General features: G+C 37.3%; 1 protein-coding gene across 1 annotated transcript; it reads left to right on the plus strand.

Moving 5' to 3' along the window:
- Positions 1 to 2,161: 2,161 nt before the first annotated feature.
- LOC104625577 (DNA repair protein REV1-like) lies at positions 2,162 to 14,405 on the plus strand (the record flags this gene model as incomplete). Its single annotated transcript, XM_010293239.1, has 8 exons — positions 2,162 to 2,318; positions 2,641 to 2,843; positions 5,416 to 5,649; positions 9,816 to 9,924; positions 11,000 to 11,211; positions 11,392 to 11,551; positions 12,438 to 12,540; positions 13,983 to 14,405. Coding segments are annotated over 8 exons (1,290 nt in total), but the record flags the coding sequence as incomplete, so codon positions are not given.
- Positions 14,406 to 15,251: the final 846 nt, after the last annotated feature.

Below are 15,251 nucleotides of genomic sequence, written 5' to 3' on the forward strand. Positions count from 1 at the left end.
AGACTGAGGCGAAGAAGGCATTAAATACCTCCACCTTGTCCTCGTCCTTGGAGATTATGTTCCCTGCCATATCCAATAGGAGATTCTCCTTGCCTCTCTTTTTTTGCCGTTAATCTATTTGTAGAAGCATTTTTTATTATCCTTTACAGTTGTGGGCAGACTGAGGTCTAGCTGGGTTTTTGCCTTTCTAATTTTGTCCCTGCTTGACCTGACGAGATCCTTGTGCTCTTCGTGAGTTGCCTTCCCCTTCTTCCAGAGGTGATAAATTCTCCTTTTTTCCCAGCAAAAAGGAGTCCCAGGAAAATCTCCCTGTTCAGCCAGGCCAGTCGCCTTCCCCGCCAGCTCTTCTTACAGCACATGGGGACTGCCTGCTCCTGCGCCTTTAAGATTTCCTTTTTGAAGACTGTCCAGCCTTCCTGGATCCCTTTGCCCTTTAGGACTGTCTCCCAAGGGACTCTCTCAACCAGTGACCTGAACAGGCCAAAGTCTGCCCTCTGGAAGTCCATGGTAGCAGTTTTGCTGACCCCTCTCCTTACTTCGCTCACAATTGAGAATTCTATCATGTCATGGTCACTAAGCCCAAGACGGCCTCCGACCACCCCATCTCTCACCAGTCCTTCTCTGTTTGTAAACAGCAGGTCAAGCAAGGCACCTCCCCTGGTGGGCTCACTTACCAGCTGTGTCAGGAAGTTATCCTCCACATGCTCCAGGAACCTCCCAGACTGTTTCCTCTCTGCCGTGTTATACTTCCAGCAGATGTCCGGTAGGTTGAAGTCCCCCACAAGAACAGAGGCTAGTGAATGCGAGACCTCCGCCAGTCACTTATAGAATGTCTCATCTGTCTCTTCATCCTGGCTGGGTGGTCTATAACAGTCCCCCAGCAAGATACCTGCCTCATTGGCCTTCCCCCTCATCCTTACCCATAAGCACTCTACTTGTAGCACTCTTCACAATCATTGATTTCTCTACAATCAAAACACTCCCTAACATACAGAGCGAGCCCACCACCTCTCCTTCCTTGCCTGTCCCTTGGGGAGAGCTTATAGCCACCCATTGCAGCACTTATAGCCATGCGTTGCAGCACTCCAGTCAAGAGAAGCATTCCACCATGTTTCTGTGATGGCAACTACATCATAGCTGTCCTGCTGCACAATGGCTTCCAGCTCCTCCTGTTTGGTGCCCATGCTGCATGTGCAGTGGTGTAGATGCACTTGAGCTGGGCTATTGATTTCACCCCCAACTCCGGCATGCCACCCCTAGGCTCATCTCTAGTGAGCCTGGTTTTATCCCCTTCCCCCTTCAAATCTAGTTTAAAACCCTCTCGATGAGGTCTGCCAGCTCATAAGCAAGAATCCCTTTGCCCCTTGGAGACAGTTGACTCCATCTGCTGCGAGGAGGCCCTGGTAGAAATACATGCACTAGCTCCTTTACGCCTTCTGAGTCCTGTATACTATTTTCTTCTAAAGTGTTGGGTTTTTTTCTTAATTATGGAGGATTAGCAGTAAACTTGCGCAATGTACCAGTGCATTCTTAGTTGCGCACAGTTTTTTAATCCCTGTTGATTTGGCATTTAAAAGTTAGAGAAGCGAGGGTGTCTTTCAAAATAAGGAACACCTCATCTGATAAACTACTTTTACCAAAGTACTTTCATCCATTGAGACTTTGCGAGAACAATGTCTAGAAGTGGAACAATATTATTTTTCTCATTGGTAGACTAAAAGTAATGGGTTTAGTGTAGATTGTCCTCAGGAAAAACATTCCTTTCTTGTACAGGTAGCCAGGTTTAACACTACTCACTTCCTGGTCAGTACTTCTATATCTGTTAGGGTCTAAGAAATTTCATAATAAATGCATTGTTTCATGATCCTGTTGACAGCACTTTTCTATATCAGAGAGGTTAAGATGGTATTATCTTTGTAATTTTTTAGTTGTTGGATTGTGGCAGATAATCCTGGGATTTGTTTGGGATGTTTTTGGTGGCTATTTATGTGTATTTCAACATTCTTTTATTTGTTCTCTTCCCCACCCACAACAGTCAGCCAATTTCAGAAAAGGCAATGCTATTATGAAAGAATTACAGATTTATTTATTTTTTAACTTTTTTTTTCCCCACTTCTTTTTTTAACTTCATAAAATGAACGTATTAATGTTTTGGATTTAGGTTGGAATTCAGGTACAGCAGTTAGTTCCCATCAGTAAAGCCACTTCGGCTCACTCAACAGTACAATCGGGACACTTACCTGGTGGATCACATTCAGTTATTGATCTTTTTCATGTTCAGAAAGCAAAAAAGTGCTCAGAAGAAGAACATAAGGAAGGTCAGTAAGCTTTGTACTTTGCATGTGTCATAATGGTCAGTTCTGAAGGGCTCCAACAGACATTACCTTTTGGAATATTACATGTTACGTAACATAAACTCTTTAAGAGCATGTTTTGCTGCTGCAAAGGAAAATGCTACAAATAAAACTTTGTACAGGATTATTCCAATCTTTTAAAGTATGCTTTCTTACTATTAACTTTAAAAAAAAAAGGAAGTCTTATAATTGTGCTATATTGTATAAACTATTTTAGCTTCCTTGAATCTTCAGAGTATTTTTAACTATTAGATGATCATTCTGTATTTTGTTTTCATATGTATAGTATTTGTGGCTGCTATGGACCTTCAAATATCTTCTGATTCAAGAACTTGCACTTTTCTTCCATCTCGCGGTACCCATCTCACATCTGGTCTCAATTCTAATGTTAACAACACTGAGTCCCCTGTCAAATGGAATGGCGTGCATTCTCCTATCAGCGTAAAATCCAGACTTAATTTGAGTATTGAGGTTCCATCTGCTTCCCAGGTAAAACCTGAGAATATAAACCATCTGCAATACATTGTAATAACTTGGGATTGTTTGTTTTATTTGGGTAGAGCAAAAAAAGTTACATTACACTTTTTTAAATAAAAAGAACTTTAGTTGAGTACTAGAGTTCTGTAGTACACCCTACACTGCAAGGAACTGTTATTGATGCAAAACGATTTTACCTTAATAAAAGGATTTTTAAAAAGCAGTCATTTATAGGCTAACTAAAAAAGATTATACTTATTCAAAGGAAAGAAATGTAATTTTCCAGTATCTTTTTCCCTTCTATCACTTGCCAAAGAAACGGGAATGGAAAAGATGGTGAGGACAAAATATTAAAAAACATTACCTCCCATCTTTCACAACCAAAGCCTAGAGCCGAATCATAAAAAACATACAATAAACTTTAGGAAAAATTCCATCAGAGAAATTAGACACATTCTATAGTTAGTGCTCAGCGTTTATATGATTATGATACGGTGCAGATTTCTAAATTCCCTTTTCTTATGTTAGCTCTTAAAAATTATTTCTGATTAGCTTAATCACTGATGACTGGCTCAAGAAGAATTTTATAGTACTTTGTCTCATTTTCATGAAGACAGAACTTTTAAATGTTTTCCATCCCTCTTTATGGCAGCAATTCTTTGCCACAGATGCCAATAAATGATAATCAGGTGTCTTCTCCGCATAATTTCTTAAAGTCATGTGTTCTATACCAGACTTTAAATTACACTATAAATCTGTCTTCAAGATTTAGTCAGTGAGAAGGAACTAAACAGCAACTAGTCTTACGCTCACTTCTATACTTTTCAATGGCTATGCCCTAAGTTTCTGCCTAAAAGAATGTCAAACTTGTATTTAGATTTAATTATTCATCTTGATGTGTTTTTTCACATTTTCTTCAAATAATTTTAAAGCTAAAATGCACACTTAACATTTGTACAGTGTCACCTTTTAGATGAGAGGAGAACAGTCTTTATTTAAGTAAAATATTTCTGTGGGGTTTGGGGTTTTTTTTGGTGTGTTTTAACAAAGGAAAAGCCTCCTTATTTCCACCCCACATGTTATTCAAGCAGACATCTGTTATAAGGGGCTGCTATGAGCAAGGTGCACTGTATTCTGCAGCTATAAGCAGATTTACATGCTTTTCTGTAAAAATCTGTAGTTTTAATTTCTGTAATTTAAATCTGTAAACGCATGCATTTGTTGATATTCTGTTAACAGCTTTCTTAAATATTTATACAGTTTTAGAAGCCAGTTATGCTTTTGGCAGAAAACTGTTTTTTCCATAATGCAATACCCAAGCTAGCTCAGGATCTAAAAGCAACTTGACTGAACAATGTGAAGCTCCATATACTCAGATTCTGCTATAGGAAGACTACATATGAACAACTGAAAAATGGACTAGCTGTGCGGTAGAGTTCCTAAAGTTTTGGTGGCCTTATGGCACAATATGCTTATCTTTCTTTCTGCTTTATAACCATATTATAATATGGAATTCAGTACAGGGAAGGAGTGGTGAGAGTTATTCCCATACTGCTGTTTGTGTACTGTGTGCTAGAAAAGCAACAGCAAGATACTTTACACCCAGGATTTCCAGAAACTGCTTACAGAGGTATATATGTAGAAAATCTGGAATGAGGGAACACAAACAGAATGTAGAATGAATAACTGAAGAGATTAATAACACAGACAGCTTTCATCAGCTTACCATCATTTTATGGTAACTGAACCTCTCAGTTACCATAAACCAAGTATTTTTTTATAGATAATTTGTAGTTGTTTTCTGTAAATCCAGAAGCTGGTCATGAACTCCAGATTTTTTTCTTAAGGGTAAAAGATAAAGTTTTCTAACATCACTATGGAGTCTCATGTAGCAGAACTTACAGGCAAACATTGGCATTTATCTAGATAGTTTTACTCAAATTTTACTTGCAAGAAAAACGATGCTGTACATCTGCTCGCCAGTTATAGTCATTCTGTCACTTGTGCGGCTGTCATGTATACAGCAACTTTTAGACATTGAGGGATTATTTCAGGTGTTTCAAGTTGATAATTGGTAATAAGTAGCAATTACAGCAAGCAAAAATTTTAATCTAAAGCTTATTTTGTTATCAAAATCTATGACAAGAGTCTGACAGTATGCAAACATATGTAATACCATTGAAGTAAATTAGGAAAGTGTATACTAGAACTATATAAAAAAGAATTTAATTGCTTGCTGCTTTGTACCAGCCACCAGTTTAGTATTCATATCAAGATGCTGCCTATATAATTTGAACTCAGAATTTGGGTTTCCTTATCACTAGGTAGTTGTAGAGGACACCTTATATCTGGTTTGCGATGAGAACACTGAACATTGTAAAAAGATGAAACTGACTAGTCATACTTACTATTTTTACATTTTGCTGCTGCAGAGTGTAACTGTTAGGTTCCTAGGTATGTTTGCATACACAGATTAAAATGATATTTTTTTCTACAATTCAAGAACTGTAGAACTAATTTTTTACTAAAATTAACTCTGTTATCTATTAATCAGAAAAATCTAAAAGCTTTTCTGTATTTGTAGATAGACAAGTCTGTGCTAGAAGCTCTGCCACCTGATCTCCGAGAACAAGTAGAGCAAATATACACCGTTCAGCAAGGAGAGAGTTATGGAGATAGCAAAAAAGAGCCAGTAAATGGATGTAACGCTGCACTTCTGTCGCAACCAGTTGGAACAGTGCTTTTACAAATACCAGAGCTGCAAGAACCAAATACCAATATGGGAATTAATGTAATAGCATTGCCAGCTTTCTCACAGGTAGGATGTTTGCAGGGTATCAAACATCAACTTTCCACCTGTAGGAAGAGTTAACAGCTTTTTCTTGACAGCATTACTAGAATCTGTGACTTCCCAAAACTATTCATGGTCCTTTAATATCTTTTAAAAGTCTACTTTCAAATGTTACTCAATCTATCACAAACATAGTACCATAGTATTTATTAAAGGTTTGTAATCATCGGTATGCCTGTGTTTTTGCTGTTGTTTAATGTAAAACCTCCTCATTTACACTTCGCTTTGCAATCCAGTGTGTAAATAGCCTTTTTTCTGCATTGCAGCTGAGTTACACTGCACCGTAAGTCTGAAGCAGTCCTAAAATCTGCTTAGCTAGTCACAGGAGACTCACTCTGTTTAAGTGGTTGGTTTGATGGTGTAAAGCCAACCTCTACTAGCTTCTGTAGATGTGATTGTTTATATCGCATTCCTGGGGCAGAGGCAGGCATGGCTAAAGATAGGGCCTATCTCCATAATTTTTAAATGAACTCATATACAGTGTATCCAGGATGAGGAACATACAAAGTTGTTTCTCAAAATAGGGGCCTGAAGGGGGAGCAGGTAGCAGTAATGATGCTTCTAAAGATAGTCCACCCTTCAATGCTAGATGGTGCTGAACAAATGTAGGGTAAAAAAAAGTAAATCAGAGATAGGGTTACCCAGAGATACAATATCTTGCATATGCATCATTTAAAATAAAGCAGTAATTTTATTTTGTATTTTTATTTTTCTGTTTGCTATGCCATTGCTCCATTGCTGCTCCCAAACGAAGTGATATCACCTAATCAGATTTATAGAGAGATATTTGTTGCTTTTTCTAAGGCATAATGCTGCTTAGCTGACAAAGAATCCAGGGAAAATTAGATAGAAATTCCTGAGCTGTTTTCAGTAAATAGTAGTTAATGCATAATTGTTATTTACAAGATGTGTAGTCTATTCTACTACTAAGATTTCTTCACTTGAGTCAAGTTTATTGGTTCAAAACCAGTTTTGTCAAGTTTTTATTCCTGAACTGCTAAGTTGGGTTTCTCCTATGAATTTATGGTACTAATAGTATATGAACTCACCATACCCCAGCTGTTTTAAACTACATAGTTAGTCATTCATAGGCAAGAGTTTATCTTGGACTTGTGTGTGAAATTATGCTGTGCTTTAAAGTATACCTCGCCACAGTTGTTTTACTGCTCAGTACTCCTTTTTCAGGATAAACTTTAACTGCATTTGGCTTTCTATAAAAATTACATTTAGTTCGTGTTTATGCTTTATCTGTTTATTAATTAGGTAGTTGCGAATTGATTGTTGTTTTTTTATAATAGCATTACTTCTTGATATTGTCTGAGAAATACCTAATTTACACACTCAAATGCACCAGTTTTCCTGTCTCCATCTGCTAATGCATTTTGTGACTGTTACTTGATACAAAAATGTTAGCTTAGCAGAGCAGCCTTTTTGTTTGAAGATGTAGTTTAAGAAGAATTAGCTACTTTCTACTTGTTTGTCAGGGCCATCCATACTACCGATTCTAGAATGCCTTATGTTTGTAGTCCAGATTTTCTCCTGAAAACCATTCAGCTTGTTTTATTGGCAAAAAGAGAACTAAGATTTACAATTTTCATTTTCTGAGTTAGGTCCAAGTTTAATACCTAGAATAATACGGTTGAATAACTTCATTAAGCTTGGTGAAAAAAAATATGCTAAAACAAATTCATTAATACAGGAAGATATTTTTCTGGGTTAAAATCAAACATGAACTTAATTCAAAAATACCGTATTTGTCTAAATGTAGTTTGACACAATTTTTTTATTGTTAAAGTCTTTGTGGGAGGGTATATTGTACGAGTGCACATAAGCATTTAAGATTACTTTCTTTCAAATGATGCCGTGAACTAATTAGTAATAGGTTTCAGATATAGAAATACTGCAAGCCACTCCAAATTGAGTACTTCAGCTACATCAACTCAGCAAATGTAAATGATGCCCTGCCATCTTTTTAGAGCTTAATTAGGTTTGTTTTTCAACCCTTCATTCCTTTTGTCTGAACTCTGATTTTATGACCAGGTGCCAAGTTAATTGGCTGATAGTGAATTATTCATTAGAAAACATGTGGAAAATGTACTTTGTTGGGTAGGGTTCTCCCATAAAAATAATCCGGATAGGTTGCATCCATTTACATCAGCTGTTGAAGTAACCTTGAAATTTAGAAGAGCTGTATGTCTCTGTAGCAGATGAATCCTGTAGAAGCATAGGGTGCAAGAAGTAAAAATTACAGATGCTTAGAAATGAATGACATTTGTAGTAGCAGCATTAATTACTGGTGGCAAATTTGCACCTCATCCTTACATTGTCTTAACACGATATAGATTCTGTTTAAGGAAATTTATACAGCACATCAAAAATACTAATAGCTGTATGCTGAGGCAATACATGAATTTAGAAAACCAAGGTTCTCTATAATGTGAATGTGATACAACTATGTGAAAGCTATGTTAGGACACTCTGGCTGTACAGTAAATTACCTGAAATTCCAATTAATTAGTGTAGAATTTATATGAACTTGGCTGATGGCTCTTCTAACTGAATTTTTACATGTTACACTTTCAAAGGGCAATGATAGGGGGGATAACAAAAACACGTCCAGTTCCTTGTACTGCATTATTTCTGCATGAATTATTAAGTGCTATACACAAAAAACAGTGTTAATTAAGGGCCTCCCAAATTCCTAACTCTTGAATGCTTAACCAGAGAACACTAACCTTTTTAAAATAGTTTTATTAAAAAAAAATTATATTTGAAAAATAACTTAAGCCTCTGGACTTAATTGGCTACAGTCCACTACAGTGGTTTGTTCTGTGCAGTGTATGCAGTAATTGAGGTCAGAGTTGTTCCCATTTCCTCCTTTAATTAGTGTATATTTTGTGTGGTGAAAAATTTGTGTTGGCACATGGAGATCTAAAAATGGAAAAAATGTTGTGCTAAATTGATGAGTTTTACCTGTGGGAGCATGTTCATGTTTATTATCGATTTAGACATCGATATGAATGGCACATGTGTGAATGGCACAGCCTACCTTCCTGACATAACATACATATTTTGGTTTTGAAAAAAGACCAAATCTCTATTGAAAATGAGAGGTAACTTTTAATATATATATGCATACTGACGTATAATAAATACAGTATCTCAGATAATGCTAGAAATTGTATTGTGCCCTTAGAATAGTAATAGTAGTTTTGAACAAATTTTTGTGCATATTTCCAGATTTTACCAGTGATATGAAGGGCACTCTCCCACTGGGCAGATTTAATCCTCTAAATGATAGCTGTGCTTTTTTGAATTAGATTTTGCAGATTATGAGATTGAAACACTGTCCAATAATATTGGGGAACTCAGAATACAAGATTAGTCTGTCACTAATTTGCTGCTTCAGACACACAGTGAGGGAAGATAACCCATAATACGTGAAATTTTATACTGTCCAAATGACTGTGTAAGGCAATTGGCAACAAATTATTTCCTTTCTAGAATACAAGCACCTAGGACAGTTGGAAAGGACTGTGTTTTTATCAGTCAAACAAGAGGTGGACAACTGTGGGAGAAAGAAATTAAACACTTTTGCGTTAGTTCAAAATACGAGATAGCTGGACTTTGCATTTCCTGTCTTTAAAGAAGGGAGGGTATTTCCAAGGATATTTTATTTGAGGAGTGTAGCAGCTTCCAGGAAATAGAAGTATCAAAAGAAAAGGAGGTACAAAAGTCTGATTGTCACAGTGTTTGAGTTAGGAAATTTGAAGGGAATGTCCTCTAAGTTAGGCTTAATTGTGATTTTACTATAGCTGTACTGTATATCAGTAGGTGAATAAAGATAGTGGTGAACAAAGTAGGTCTGCAAAGGTAGTGTGTTATAGGCCCATAAACAGTAATTTTTATAAAATAATAAATGTAGAGTAATATTAAATGGAAATTTTTATGGTTTTTACAAGCTAAAGTACATGAAGAAAATGTACAACATATTTTACAGTGTTTCAGTTATATCTCATTTATTTTTGCTTGGCATAAAATGTAAATACCTTTCTCATGTGAGTGATGTAGAGAAAAGCAAGCAGTGTTGCTCACTGGTGAAATAATCAAATTAATCTTTTGTTACTGTTCAGGTGGACCCTGAGGTTTTTGCTGCGCTACCTGCTGACTTGCAAGCAGAGCTGAAAGATGCGTATGATCAAAAGCAAAAGCAACCAGAGCAGCAACCTGCTAATGCTTTCGGTGAGTATATATAGTTGTACAGTAGTTTTGTATAGGAGTTGTTTACTCTTCAAAAAGAGTTGTGTAACCCTAAATAACAAACTGGAAAGTATAACTAAAGCTTCTGTGAAGATGCTGTGTTAAACTCAATTTCTGTATTTATTTTTGACAGACTGTCAATTACAACCAGCTGTGGTCTCATTTTGCAAACAGATGCCTAGCTTTACTTAAATGGGTAATTAATTCAATTCATGGGGACTGTGGCACTAAACTTACCATGTCCATATGTTTGCAGAATGAAATCTAAACTTGATAGGTACTGAAGATGCAATACTTCAAATGACAGGACATAAGTTAGTTAAACTATGTTCGGATAGCATTCTTATGGTTCCCTGAAACCCATAGCACTGGTATGAGTTTCAGGCAACTAGAGATATGATACATCTTGCCATATGTCTGATAGTCAGATGGTTTTACTCTGAGCTGATAAACCTGGTCTCTTTTTTTATAATCAGTAGAAAGAAATGAGATTAAGTCCCTGTGAACATGCTTTCTCATAAAATAGGTTGGAAATGTAATTGGGTTCATTGCCAGTTAAATAATGCATTATTATAATGAAACCTTGATTTGATAGTCGACTGGTGCAGATATGTCAGTATGATGGAATGAGAGCGATTTCCTTGGTAAACTATGATAAAAGCAGTTTGGAGGGCTTTTCGCTGCTGGTTTTGCTGATAGCCACTGGTGGGATGTCTTAGCAGGTATGTGGGTGGGACCGCTCTCACTGAGGAGAAGCAATTTGTCCAATAGGCTTCACATTTCACCAGCTGTTCATATTCAAGCACTGAAATACTTGATATTAAAAGGCTTATGAGTAGTTGAGTATCCTCTGTGTACACTACTGTCTAGCAGTGCTTTTCAAATACTTAAAACATTGCCCATGTCTGGAACGACATGTGAGTGTTAAAGTCGCTTTATCTAGGTTATGTTCTCCCAATTGATCCATAGATTTTTATGGAAAATACAGAGTCCCCCTTTCGATGGAAAAGTATTAAATTTTAAAGTGTCAGCCACTGACTATTCCTGTGTTTTTCAGTGTCAAAAAACCCTTTCATACACCTGAAGCATGCAACAGTGAAAAATAAGAAAAAAATCAGGAAAAAAAATCCAGTCAGTCCTGTAAAAAAGATTCAGAGTCCTTTGAAAAACAAACTTGTTGGTAGCCCTGCAAAAAACATGCCAGCTACATCTGGAAGCCCACAGAAGCTAATAGATGGTTTCTTGAAACAAGAAGGAACAGCCGCTCAGGTAATTTTAACACTAACAGCTTTTGGTAAACCTACGTCCCTTTCTTTAGCCTTAGTACATGTTCACAAACGCAGCTTGTTTTCTTTACTGGATTCTTTACTAGACGCTTATCTATGTGTATATATATGGTGTTATCATACTTGTCAGACTGAGCATTATCAACTTTTATGTTTGGAACAGCCGGAAGCAGTTCCATCAACTTCAGATTCTTCAGGCCCATCAGCTCTGCAGACTGAACAACAGCCTGGTTCATTCAGGCCACAAGCACCCAACCTAGCTGGAGCCGTTGAATTCAATGATGTAAAGACGTTGTTGAAAGAATGGATTACAACTATTTCAGGTGCGGGGTGTCATGCTAGGTGATCTTGCATGCATCACGAGGAAAACTATCTTTTTAGCAGGCTTTTTGTACTTTCTTCCTTCACTCTTCCTTTCACTGGTTATTTTTCACAGTAATCTTGAAGTCTTACTGTCTTGCAATCTTGGAGTAACTCAATTCTTCCTACTCAGTTGTTATTCTGTGGTTTTGCCAGCTCCTGTTTCTTGCTTAACATCTTGAAAATCTTACCTGCTCTCTTTTCAGCCCATTTGCCAGGCCCTTGTCTTATGCCTTGATGTTACTTGTGTAGGAGGTTTTCCTTATTTTGTCCAACATGTTAAAACTGCTAGGATGAAAGCTATTGAAAGGGAATTCCTCTTCTATGAAGATACCATTTTAGAGGCAAAGGAATGCCTTTTTTTCAAAATAACTGCTGGAAAGAATTCTAGAATAAACTGCAAAAGTGTAACACCATTGCTGAATTGTGATTTGAATTTTAGCATTAATGTAAAACAATTAGCAACACCTTAGTACCTTGGGAAATCTGGCCTGTGAGGTTCTTTGTACCCTGGATGTTACTATTCTCCTTAGAGTTTCAAACAGCCATTCCATTCTAAATCCCTGTTTCTTTTCGCTTTAGTTAATATTAGCTTGGCCGTCATTTGTTCTTACCAAAGAAAAAGAGGAGGTCTACAAGACGGATGTTTCAGGACCTTATAGTCCTTTTATGCACACAACTTCTGATGTTGAGGGGAGGTATAGGAATACAGCAATTGTCAGATCAGCCCCTGAGGGGCAAACACTGCAGAATTTCTTTCTATTATATTCCAGTTATTGTGTGATTATATTCTAAGTATACTTAAAGAAAAGTTATCTCTTTTTTTTTTTTTCTTTTTTTCTATTACAGATCCCATGGAAGAAGACATTCTACAGGTTGTGAAGTATTGTACTGATCTAATAGAAGAAAAAGATTTGGAAAAGTTAGATCTGGTTGTTAAGTACATGAAAAGGTAGCTTACTTGCTAGTACTTTGTGACATTTAGACTATTTTTGTTAGAATTTATGCACTAGATGGTTCAATGCGAGGCCACAAGCCCATTAGACATTCCATTGATGCGTGTAATATTTTAAGCTTGAATTTTATTTCAAAGCTGGGCTGGGGAGAGAAGTTGAGGTGTTAAATAATCTGTGGAGTAGCATTTAACAGTATTTGCTACAAGGTCTTTTGTTTCTAGACAAAGGATATCATTTTTGTCAGCATTGTCCCTTCGTCATGTTTTCATTCATTTTTCATGGCACCTTAGGTCTTTCCTTTGTTTCATCTGATTTTATTCTCCTGCTGTGTCCAGATCCTGCTTCACCTCCAATCTATTAAATCCATTTTTATTACTTAGTTATTGTGCTCCTGTTAGTCTTCCCGTGAGTCAGGAGGCCCACATTCCATTTATGACTTGCTTACCAACTGATACTTAACTGTGGAGCTCAGCTTTCCATGTCTTAGATCTGGAAAATACTTATTTCACAGAATTAATCAACACCCAAAGGACTACAACAAAGTAAAAATTTCACTATGCTTTTGTATTATGGGATGTCTTTGGACTATGCAAAACGCACAGTGCAGCTAACCGTTTTGTTGAACGCTGTATAGTAAATTCTTTATAAAACTCTTCAGAAAGCAGCATGTTCCATTCCTGTGTGAGATTTGCACTGATAGCAGTGTGTTTCTCCAAAGCCTGGTAACCAGTGCAGGACAAGGAATTGGGGTCGGATGATACGCAGTTGTCCGTATGATACGCAGTGATACTGATGTTACGGCTTTCAAAGCTCTAAGTGTAGGAACACTCTGCTCGCCTGTCGTAGTGATCTAGAAGGGGATTTTGAGAGTACAGAGCTGCTTTGTTTTCCTTGGGCATTTCCTTAATTTGCTTCTAGCAGCAGCTGAATGATAGAGGTAACTCATAGCTCTCTGTGGGCCTCCATGATTTTGTTCCATTTTTAGCAATAAACACAATATAGTGCCCGAAAAACCTATTATTAAAATGTCTTAATCACCCTTGCCATTCATTGGAAGAAAAAAATAGTATGTATGTCTGGGGATGAGGAAGGAAAGATCAGGATCCAGAGGCTTGCCATTCCTGTTTCTTCAGTATGAAGTCGGTAGAAGCTCAGCACTTCAATCACAGGCTTACAACCACTGCAAAATGGTCACACTATTTACAAGCTGGTGTGACACCACTCAGATCAGAAATGTCCCCACTGAATGGCAGAGGAATCTGTGGCATTAGGTCAGACTTGGTATATTTGAAGATAGGGCTTTACCAAGACCAAATCAAAATACCATTCATTGTGAGCTGTTGTGATCCTGTTTTCCAGCATGAGGACCAAAACTTACTGTAAAAAGGACTGGTTCTGTAATGGTAATTTTCTCCCTCTTCTTCCTTTTCCCCTTCAGGTTAATGCAGTCCTCTGTGGAATCAGTTTGGAATATGGCATTTGACTTCATTCTTGACAATGTTCAGGTAGTTTTACAACAAACTTATGGAAGCACATTAAAAGTTATCTGAACTTGTAGTAAAGAGCTTGGTGAGAGCCTGGAGCTCTCTGCTAGCTGTGCCATAAGTGCTTGTGAGGTATTTGCAAAGTGCATGATAGTAATGCCCTGAGTTTTTATAATTTCAAATTTCTTTTTAAACAACAAAGTGTTTTGTACATTTCTTTTCAGAAAGTGCCAAATTTGTCAGTATTGCATGTAAATAATTGTGTTAAAATTCTTTTATTGTAGTATAGAATCTATTTACAAAATGTTTGTTTATAAAGTTTTATGGATTTTTACAGTGAAGTGTTTACAGTTGTTTAATAAAGAACTGTATGTATATTTTTGTACTGATTCTATTTTGTGATGCTTCAGTTTGAATATAGTTTTATTAAAGCCACAGCTTTGATTCATTTAACAAAGTTTTACACAGTGGCAGTGCCTCAGCACGTGTAGGAGACTGCTGTGCGTTCACCTGGCTGCTTTTTGTTTCTTCTCCACTGACTTTATTGTAGATTTGAAGCCAAGGGAAGAATATTAGCTCATTTTCAGTTTCATCCTTCAAAGACAGAAACCAGTGTGGCCCAGCCATGCCCAAAGCACACACGCTGTGAGCTGAAGTGCAAGTGCTGGCTGAGCCCTGTGTATTCAGGTGTACCGTCATCTGTGGAGGTGTGTGCTTATGGAGGAAAACAAGTGGGGATCTTTAAACCATTGCCACAGAGCAGCAATGTAAAGGAGCTAGGGAGCAGCTAATGTGGAGCACTCTCTAAGCCTGTATCAGCCCTCTGCATTGCTCCTACTTTGGCTAGAGCCATGTTCAACTCTTAAAATACCAGTCTCCCCAGCCTGTGACATGTGTTTACTTTATGCAACATAGCAAAACAGGTTGTAGTGGGTAGCAGAAGTGAAATAAATAGCCCTATGTATCTGTTGGTGCCCATGGTAGGGAGGGGTATGCTTGCATCTCTACAGTTCGTGTTTTTGGCAAGTCTTGCATTTTCCAGATGTATGCCAGCCTCGTATAATCATATCTGGCCCAATGTGTTGAAGCAAGGCTGTTCAGGGGCCTGGCAAGAATGAAGACCACATGAAGAAAACCCAGGTGGTAAGAAAAATCTTTTAATTATTTTCTGAAGAAACGATGGGTCCAGGGAAAAGTCACCTGACTGTAGAATTGCAAGCTGG

The sequence above is a fragment of the Phaethon lepturus genome, unplaced genomic scaffold (genome assembly GCF_000687285.1).
Source record: "Phaethon lepturus isolate BGI_N335 unplaced genomic scaffold, ASM68728v1 scaffold28200, whole genome shotgun sequence".
Classification (NCBI taxonomy): domain Eukaryota; kingdom Metazoa; phylum Chordata; class Aves; order Phaethontiformes; family Phaethontidae; genus Phaethon; species Phaethon lepturus.